The sequence below is a fragment of the Aphis gossypii genome, unplaced genomic scaffold, assembly GCF_020184175.1.
Source record: "Aphis gossypii isolate Hap1 unplaced genomic scaffold, ASM2018417v2 Contig00953, whole genome shotgun sequence".
Lineage (NCBI taxonomy): Eukaryota > Metazoa > Arthropoda > Insecta > Hemiptera > Aphididae > Aphis > Aphis gossypii.
The window spans coordinates 23,563-34,726 of record NW_026083379.1 but is presented as its reverse complement, the minus strand read 5'-3'; the positions used below and the strand labels follow the sequence as shown (position 1 = coordinate 34,726).

At 27.9% G+C, this 11,164-nt stretch overlaps 1 protein-coding gene across 1 annotated transcript; it reads left to right on the top strand.

The window, feature by feature from the left end:
* The first annotated feature begins 8,919 nt into the window (after positions 1-8,919).
* On the top strand, positions 8,920-10,216 carry LOC126555621 (uncharacterized). Its single transcript, XM_050210517.1, has 2 exons — positions 8,920-9,004; positions 9,333-10,216. The coding sequence occupies exons 1-2, from the start codon at positions 8,920-8,922 to the stop codon at positions 10,214-10,216; spliced, it is 969 nt and encodes a 322-aa protein (XP_050066474.1).
* Positions 10,217-11,164: the final 948 nt, after the last annotated feature.

Genomic DNA, 11,164 nt, shown 5'->3' with positions numbered 1-11,164 from the left:
TTACAGGTAGATTCAAATTAAATTAATTATATATAATATTATGTCTATTAAAATAATTATATTATTCTATAACTAAAATTATAATTATGTTAATGCATTTTAGATTGATCCTTTAAAGCCACCAATTAAATGGGAATTTTACTATAAACTATTCAATATTGAAAACAATAGCTTAACTAAAGTATGTCCTTTTTTTTTTTTTGCTGTTAGAACCGACTACCGGGTGGGGACTGCTTTCGCATTACTTCCTCCCGGAACTAAAGTATGTCCTAGGACCTAGATTAACTAAACAGCACTTTGAATTAAACAGCTTTTCTAAAATGAAAGTTAAAAATGCAGTTCAAGTATGTATACTTTTAATCTAAATAGTATTATCTAAATCAAAATTATTTTATATTCTATGGGTATAGGCATAGAATTTTATAAAAAAAAAAAACATTATGAGTGCTTCAAAGATTCTGAAGAAACGGTCAAATTCACATACATCATGAATGATATTTTTGATGCACTCAATCGAAAATATCCAGCAGAAGGAATAAGACCAAATAATAACGATTTTAAGGTTTTAATTAGTGTTGCACGTAATTGTGGAATGTTTATGTTATAGGCCTGTGAACGAAATATATATATAATTTTGATCTATGTCATATAAATAGTAAATCTATATGTATTTAAATGGCATGCAATTTTTTGTGTTAATATTTGTGTTTTATGTGTAATAATTAATAGGTATGTCTGCTATGAAATGATGTCATATTTGATATTATGTATACTATATTGATATATTGGTGTTAGTGTGTTCATTGTATACCTATAGGTATGCAATGTTAATTCATTAGATTAGGTAATTATGTAACTAAAAATGAATAATAACTTTTTTAATTGGTATAGTTTAGTCATTTGAAAACAGATTTGTGTATAAATTAATTAACTTGATCAAAAGTAATATTATAAATTAACCTTGCTCTAGGTTTTGAGTGAAGCAATAGTCTGGTTAGATGAATGGGAGTCAAATGTATCCAAAGGATTAATTTAAGAAAAAATATTTCTTAACTCGACAAACATACGAAGGACTCGGAATAACAATACAATCCACAATAGATATAGTGAAGTATTTATTATATGAATGTGATTTTAAGTATGTTTTAACCGCCAAATGTAACCAAGATAATTTGGAGGTACTTACTATATTATGTTATTTTAATGTATCTTATAACACATCAACAACCAAGTATGAAAACTATTTCTGATTTTCATTTTTATTTATCTTAATAGAAGTTTTTTGGAATAATGAGCCAAATGTCTGGTCCAAATTACCATACAAATGAATATATTGAATACATACCAGCTGAATTTATTTCTTCACTTTTTTTTTTATATTAAATTAGATATTGATTTAACAATGTAATATATTGTTGTTTTTGAAAGAAGGGTTACTTGTTAACTTCGACCTAGATTCTTATTCATATTAGCTTTTTTGATAACTGATTGAACATGTTTATTCAATGTGACGTCATATTTGGCCAATAAGATAAATCTTTAGCCGATTCTTACTCACCCCGAAAGCTCATTCCCCGTTTTCCTATTAATTTAACAAAATCTACAATTCTTTCAGAAGCAAGTCTTCGGTATTTTACTTTAAGCATTCTTTTAGTAAGTTGGTCTTTAAATAGTAATACATCCATAGTTTTTTCTTTAGATTGCATCATGTAGGACTCAGATGAGTGACAATGGTTTTTACTGTTTTCATGTTTAAGAATTCTACAATATAAATGTTTAGGATCGATATAAAGTAATACAGATATAAACCATTACATTTTATTTTCAATAAATCATTGAACCTGGGCTATTTTCCGGATTCTTGGAAAAAGTCGTTTGTGACTCCGATTCATAAGACAGGAGATAAACATAATATACTAATTATAGACCAATTTCTAAACTATCTATTATTCCAAAAATATTTGAAGCAATAATAACTAAAAAATTATCCATAATTGTTTCTCCTCTCATATGTAAAAACCAACATGGGTTTAGACCAAAAATGTCAATCTCCACAAATATTTTACTTTACCAATCTAAAATACTAAAAGCCTTAAACGATCATGTTCAAATAGATTCTATATACACTGACTTTCAAAAAGCTTTTGATAAGGTCCAACATCACTTACTTATAAAAAAAATATCTAAATTTGGAATCCATGGAAATTTTTTAAATTGGTTATGGTCCTATTTAATAAATCGTACTCAAGCGGTAAAAGTGTCACACTCCATATCAACTTACTTCTCAGTTACTTCCGGTGTACCACAAGGTTCCCATTTAGGTCCTCTTTTATTCATTATATTTATCAATGATTTACCCTCAATTTTTGATAGCACAGTCGATTTACTGTTATTTGCTGATGACGCAAAAATTTTTTCTACGATTTATTCTCCATCTGATGCAATAAAATTACAAAATAACTTGAATAAATTTGTAACTTGGAGTCGTCAAAATTGCTTATTAATAAATATAAATAAATGTAATGTTATCACTTTTTCACGCGCAGATAATCCCATTAGTTTTGAATACAAAATTGATAATTGTTCCGTCACAAGAGTAACTTCAATCAGAGACCTAGGGATTATTTTTGATTGCAATTTCTCTTTCAATTCTCATATAAATACTATTACTAAAAAAGCCTTTAAAATGCTTGGTTTCATCAACCGAAATACAGTCAACTTTAAAAATATTAAGGCATTGAAAACTTTATTTTTTGCGCTTGTTAGATCACACCTTGAATTTGGTTCGACAGCCTGGTCACCTAATTACATCACTTTTATTGGTCTTATTGAAAATGTCCAACACAAATTTATAAAATTATTAAGTTATAAAATAAAAGTTCCATCTATTTCAAAAAACTCGCGTAATATACAAATAACTGAATTAGGCGTTATATCTTTAGAGGTAAGAAGAAAAGTTGCAGATATTATGTTTGTTTATGATTTGTTAAATGGTTATATTTATTCCCCAGAATTGCTCTCTATGATAGAGTTTAATATAACAAACCATCGTTTAAGAAATTCAAATCTATTTCATGTACCATTCTACAAAAATAATTATAGCTCCTTTTCTTTCTTCCCTAGAGCATTAAATTTAGCAAATCTTATTACTGAACATATAGATTTTTTCTTTATGTCACGTACTGTTTTTAATAGAAATGTATATTTAGCTTTAAATTTAATTGTAAATTAATTATTGTTATTATGTAATTATTAATGTATTGCTGTTTTGTATTATCATTATCCATTACCACTGTCTAATTATTATTATTTTGAAACTGTATTTTCATTATTTTTTATCTTACTTTTATTTTTGTACTTTCTCTTAATACTTATAAATGTAAACCTGATACTGTTCACACAAAAGGGTTATTACCCGTTTATTATAAATAAATAAATAAATAAATAAATAAACTTACTTTCATCATCTGATTTTGAAAAATCCAAACTAACTGTACAATAAAAACCGTTGTTACTTTTATTAAAAGAGAGCCAGTTTCGTACAGTACCATCTCAGTACTGATCGATAAAAAGTTTTTTTATATTAATTTTATAGTCATTATCATCTTTTAAAATTTGAACGGGGTGAAATTTAAAGAAAGCATGGTGTTCATTAGTTTTCGGCTTATTAAACATATGGTTAACGTGTCTGTCAGTTTCAACTATTAATGAAGGTTCTGTTACACATTTTTCACTATTATCAATTGAGGTAACCATTAAATCTTTGTTATTATTTTGTTTTTCATTTTCAGATATTAGTTCACTTGAAAATTCTGTTACGGATGCATTTATATCGATAGAAGGAGATGTTTTGTTACTTATAACCGATTCATTTTCAGTAGCCTCAAATGTATTTTCATTCTTTTTACAACGAAAAATATCTATAATATTATAACATTTTTCAGCTTCTTTTGATAACAACCTCTTATTATTTTCTCCTTTCATTTCTGCTCCTCCTCTAAACTTTCTTTTCGCACTTTCTTGTCCTTCCATTTCTAATAAAATAAAAATATGAAGGTTTTTTTCTAAGATTTTAACATTTATACTATACTATACAATTAATAAACAATATATATATTTAAAAAACAATCTTTTACTTTCAGTAAAAAAAACTTTTAGATTTTTGAAATAAAATTAATCTAAATGTAGTTGGTGGCTGTAGATCCAACAACAACGTAACCAATTCAGTTTAAGCAACGAAATCGATTACAATTTAAAAATAGCAATGACTTATAGACATAAATTAATAACAGAATTATGAGATTATAATACGTAAAAAAAGGAGGAAAATAATGTATTTATTCTAATTATTATTTATTCATGTATAGTAGGTAATAGGTAAACGCAAATTGTATATTATATATTTATGTATATGAGTAGGCAATAGGCCTACATAAACAAGTCTCAAAACGACAACATTTCCCGGCTACCATTTTTTTCCACATTATATTCATATGAATATACTTCATTGTCATTAATCATTAATATTCATTATCATTATATAATGATATTATATTGTTTGACTGTATGAAACTATTCAACTATAAAATACAATGGTTGATATTTAAAAATTAAAATATTAAAAACTGCATTTATATTTTATATTACATTGATATACCCATTTACATAACCTACCTATTAAGATGAGTTTTATAAAACGATTTGATTGAAATATGTTTATAGATTTCAGTTCTATTGAGTTAGAACACGTTATTTTTACTAAAATAATTACTTACCAGTAATTAATAATTGATTTGAAGTCGACAGAAACGTCGAAAAATCGGAAAATCGGAAACTGGGCACAGAATTATAATTTAACGTTTAAACTATTGAAGTTTTAAAATAAAACTGTTATAAATCTCATAAAAAATATTATTATTAAGCCCGATTCACACTGTTACGGCACGGCACGGACCGTCACTTCACGTAACGGCACGACAAAATATTATTTTATTCGTTTTTATGAGGTAATTCACATTGTTACGAACGACACCGTACCGTCACGTTACAGCACATACCGGACCGACCATCATCCGAAAGAATGTTTTGACGGTCCGGATCGTGCCGGTCCGTGTTGTTACGTCCAATCAGGCAGATACAACTCTATAGCGCATTTATGGACAGTGGTAGTTACGGCATCGGGCACGCAGAGCGCTCTTGTCTCCGACACATTCCCCCTACTACTACCTTACCATTACCATAAAATTCAAAATACCGCACCGCCGACCACCGTGTCGTACAATTTATCAACTTGTCAACCTTTCTGTCTCCGTCTCGTCTCGTTCTCGTGCGTTTCAACGGTATTTTGAATTTTGTTGCGTTTGTGCTTTAAAAAAACTGTAATTTGTTGTGTTTTGCTGTTTATTTTATTGTTATAAAACATTGGTACTGCAATGCCTAGACACGCATATAAGTGTTGTATTGCTCAATGCAGCTCTAAAGGTTCGTATATTTTTGATATATTATAATTTATATTTATTGTTTATGCTACTATATTAGCTGCTTATAGGGCTGTTCATTGGAAAAATTTCATTTTTATCCTACTGTTTAAAATACAATTATTGAATCGTTGGTGGATTAAACATTTTTAACGTCATACAATATTACAAACGAAGTAAACTTGATATATTTCAATTACGTAATAATTATATTTGTGTTACAAATAGAAATAAGTATTTGAAATTCCGAATCGTTAATTAAACATCGTGCGATAAGAGTTTTGCGCCCTAGATCGATAAGAATTTCGCATGAGCTAAGAGCTTAACTACCTATTGACAATAATTCGTTTTATTTAGTTTTATTAAGTGTATAATATTATTATATAATTACGGAATGTGGTAAATACACGATTATAAATAAGTTCTTTGTAATCGTGGGTAAATACAATATATTGTTATCATCGGAAAATTAGAGAACTTTCGCGGGTGCATTATTATATTCTGTGGCGCATACTGCATCACAAATAACTATTCTACGATCACGTGTTTGACTGTATTAGTTTTGAACAATGTAAATCGAACTAAACTTTTTGTACAAATATCCAACTTTGTGATATACTCACTCATATGTGGTAATAGTGTTGAAAACTCGTAATATTACGTTCAATGATCAATTTAAGCACACAAATAATGTCATAGGTAATAATATATATTAAACAGTTAGTATTTATATTTAATAAGTGAGTTCTCAACAGTTAGTTTTTTTAGTGTTTTGTATATAAAAAATAAATTCATAACTAACAAATTTTCTATTGTTTATACCCAATTAAAAATCTACAACTACAAAATAAATGTGAATGATGCCTTACGTATTTTACTGACAAATATGAACTATATAATACTTAAATTATAGTCCAATTAATTATCATTTAATTTAACCATTTGTAGGTACAGTATCCCACAGATTTCCTAATCCTAGGACAAATATGGAAACTTTTCTTAAGTGGGTCGAGATAATCGGAGGAGATCTTAAAACTATCGATCCATCATTGGTCTATTACAAAAAACGAGTTTGCTCTCTCCATTTTTTAAATGATGACATAAGTCCAGGGACCAATAGCAAATTAAAAGCTATTGCTTTTCCTACTTTACATCTACCAGGTAAATTCATCACTCAAATAATTTAAATTGTTTTTTTAATCATCAATTATTTTTTTTATTCATATATTTTACATTATTCAATTTCAATTTTGACTTTCAGTTCCTACTACAGCAATTTTGTCTACGACTAGTGAAACTTGTACACCAGCACCTTTGGTCGAATCACTCCAATCATCAGGTGTGTTTAATTTTTTTTATTCATATATTTTACATTATTCAATTTCAATTTTGACTTCCAGTTCCTACTACAGCAGTTTTGTCTGTGACTAGTCAAACTTGTACACCAGCACCTTTGGTCGAATCATCATCGAATCAAAATGAATCATTTGGTATGTTATTCTGTATTCAATTTTTAGTTCATATATTTATTTTTATTTGTTTTTCAGAGGAAATTTTTTTGGAAGGAATATCTGTATTGCCGGATGATTCACCTATTCGTTGTATGTATTTCAGTTATTAATCTTAAACTTAAGGATGGCTGTTACAGTGTTACTTCATTAATCTTTTTGTTTCTTGATACATTTTATCCCTTTTTTTTTCTTGCTGATATTTAATTAATTAATGAAATAGTTGCATGGTCAATTTTTTTTTTGCTTAATAATTGCTGATTATTGCTTATATTTTAATATTTAGTGCATGATAATGATGGACAAGTTATGGATTACAATAGTAAAAAGTCTACAAAAATAACTAAACCTAGAACTGGTGAATCTTTTATATTCTTCTTATTTCTTTTATGAGGATGTGACACCTGTATAATAATAACTATATAAACAATATAAAAAATATAATTGCTGCTTAATGCAATACATTTTGTAATTATTATTTAAAATAATTGGATTCTTCTAATTTAGGGATTTTGGCAAAAATTGGTGTCCATAAAGCTGCAAAATTGACTCCACGGTGCAAATCAATGTATGCTGACAGTATAATTTTGAAAAGAAAGCTCCAATACGAATCTTCAAAAGCTAAAACATTCAAGCAAAAATTAAAGGCTGCTGAAAATCTCTCTGAACGTTTTGTCAATGATAAGTTGTCTGACAAACTATCACCAGCTGCTACATTGTTTACTAATTTGCAAATTCGAGAAACTCAAAAAAAGAAGAAAGGGAGAAGATTCACGCTGGATGAAAAAATACTAAGTTTGTCACTGTATAAGAAGAGTCCAAAATCCTATAAGTTATTGTCATCATTGTTTACTTTACCATGCCGTAGGTCATTAACTACTTTGCTACATCAAGTTAAAATCGAACCAGGTATATCTCCAGTTTTAATGCAAGTGTTAAAAGAAAAAGTAAATAAGTTAAAGGCCAATGAGAAATTTTGTACATTAATGTTTGACGAGGTTAACCTAAGTGCAGAACTACATTATAATGCAGCTTCAGGAAAAATTGATGGTTTTGAAGATGATGGGTGTGCAACGACTCAGGAATTTGCTGACCATGCACTTGTATTCATGGTGAAAGGAATTACCAAAAAATACAAACAGCCGATTGCTTATACTTTTATAAAAGGATCGACAAATAAATTTCAGTTGTGTGCTTTGATAAAAAAGGTTGTGACCAGCATTCAAAAAACTGGGTTGAAAATAATTGCTACAATATGCGATCAAGGGGCTAGCAATGAAGGAGCAATCAAGTTATTGAATGAAGAAACTAAAGCTTACTGTTTAAAAAACAATAAAAAGTACAGTGAAGATTTTTATGAAATCGAATGTAATGGAAATGAAAGAATAAAGATTATTCATCTGTTCGACCCGCCCCATCTACTGAAAGGCATCAGAAATAATCTACTACAAAAAGATTTAATGTTTATGACAAACAATGAGAAAAAAGTAGCTCAATGGCAACACCTGGTAGACCTCTACAAGCTAGACAGCAGCATCGAGGAGGTAAAAATGTTACCGAGGCTTACTGATTATCACATTATTCCTGGCAAAATCAAAAAAATGAAAGTGAAAATAGCAGCACAGGTTTTAAGCCAACGCGTTTCAGCGCTGATGAGATTCTTATCCGGTAAATGTTAATATGTTCTACCATATTATTTTGATGTTTTGTTTGTAATATAGGTACTATAATTTGAATGTATTGTTTCAGCCAAAGGAATACTTGATCCTAGTTCTCAAGACACAGCTGATGCTTGTCTTTTTTTCGACAAACTTTTTGATTCGGTCAATGGAAATTTCCATAAAATTGTTGATGGCAAAATTTATCGTTCAGCATTAAAAAAAGGAAGCCCTCACCATGAATTTTGGCAAAGTGCTTTGAAGATACTTAATTCTATGGTGTTTGTTGATTCGGTTACAAAAAAAAAGTCTTCCGCGCCACAACCAAGGACCATACAAAACTGGATAAAAACCATCAGAGGTATACATACTTTTACATATTATACAGTGTGATAATAACTTAGCATATTCTCAATACATTTGAGTTCTGTTTAACTTAAGCATGCACAAATTTTTTAACTGTCACAAAATTAGTTTAAGTATTTGAAAATATGTACAATTTATGTTTATTAGTTAGCAAAAAAAAAAAAAAAAACAGAACTCAAATATATTGAGCATATTATGCTAAGTTATTAAGTGTATCCACTTACCGTGATCACACTGTATAGTAAAATTAAAGCTAAAAAAATTTTAAATAATTATTAGAATGAAGAATTTTGATGATATTCCGATGTAATTTATTTTTCTAGGTTTTCAAAACATATACAAAGTAATGGCAGAATACGGTGTACATTCCTTATTGCTTCGCAACTTCAACCAAGATCCAATCGAAAATTTCTTTGGTGCGATTCGGAGTCTTGGTTATCGTTCCAATAATCCATCGACTCAGGGGTTTTCTTCAGCATATAAAACTTTGATGTTAAATAATTTAACAACATCGCACTCGATTGGAAGCAATTGTGAAGAAGACTTCTCAGAAGGTGCTCTGGCTTCATATAATTTACTGTTTTCATCTATGATAAATAATGATGATACACAAAACATATATCATGAACCTAGAGTTGATGATGGGTTAGTAAAAAATAAGTCTGCATGTACACCTGAGCTATCATACTTAAAGTTTCAAACCCAAAATTATATAGCTGGATTTATAATTAAAAAATTAAATACAATTCTGTTTAAAAATTGCAAGATATGTATAGGTCAGATTTGTACTAATAGCGTTGGTAAATCTCATGACCTCATGTTAGCAAGAGAATACAATGAACAACTTAACCTCAAGTATCCAAATGTTAGTTTTTGTCGTTTGATACAGGGTATAACTGATCTTATATATTTACAACTTCCTTCAATATGTCATCGGTTAGATTATAAATTAGTTTTAATTTCTAAAATTCAAGAACAATTTAATCTAAACATATTAAACTGTCCAATTCACTCTGAACATTTTGAAAATAAAATTTTAAATTTCTCCATTAAATTATTAACAAACCACTGGTGTGTGGAAGTTAATCGTATATTAAATGGTAAAAAAAAAAAAAATTCTCACGAAAAAGACAACATTAAAATAGCAGCAGCTAATAGGTATAATAAATTCTCAAAGTTTAAAAGTAAAACAATATTTCAATATTAAGGGGATTCGATTTGTAGTGCTACTGTCTTTGTCTAATGCATGAAACATAGAAATTTAGACCTGTTTTTGGCAAATAATTGTCATTTAATCTATAATGTTTAAAAATATTTAAATTTTCATGTATTATTCTTGTTTATATTATAATAATTAATATTTAATATATTATTTATTTTTTATAATATTCATTGTTATTATTTATATTATGCTGTTAAATATAACAATAGTACAATGAAATGTTTTATTTTAAGAAAAACAAACTAACTAAAGAATTTATTACTATATTTTTTGTTGTCATTTAATTTAGAATGTTGAATAATATTTAAATTTTCATGTATTATTCTTGTTTATATTATAATAATTAATATTTAATATATTATTTATTTTTTATAATATTCATTGTTATTATTTATATTATGCTGTTAAATATAACAATATTATAGTACAATTAAATGTTTTATTTTAATTTCTGTTGTTTTCCAAACACCTATTAATTAACAATAATAAATCGGTAAAGAAAAAAAAAATTTCAATTGATAAATTCAAAAAAAAGCGGGAATGTATTCTGGTAGCCGCCGCCCTGCCAGCGCTGTAGTTCTTACATCAGACACCGGGAGCGCTGTTTTTAATGCTCCAATTTTTAACACTGCAGTTGCCTATCTATTTAATATACTTATCTATGCGTCCAATATCGGTGCAGTGTGAACACAGAACCGGCAAACACCGTAGAAAAAAATATTAAAATATAATACAATTTGATTATTTTTTACTAGGTATATATTATTTTTTATATAATTACTTTTATTAAAAACAACATTATTAATTATTAAAATACAATAAAAAAATCGATTTTGTCGAAAACTGGTTTTGCTTATTCCAGTTGTCCACTATTTTGTTTCTTTTCCCCAATTATAAAGAAATCAGTGCATTTTCTGAACAAAATAGATTTAT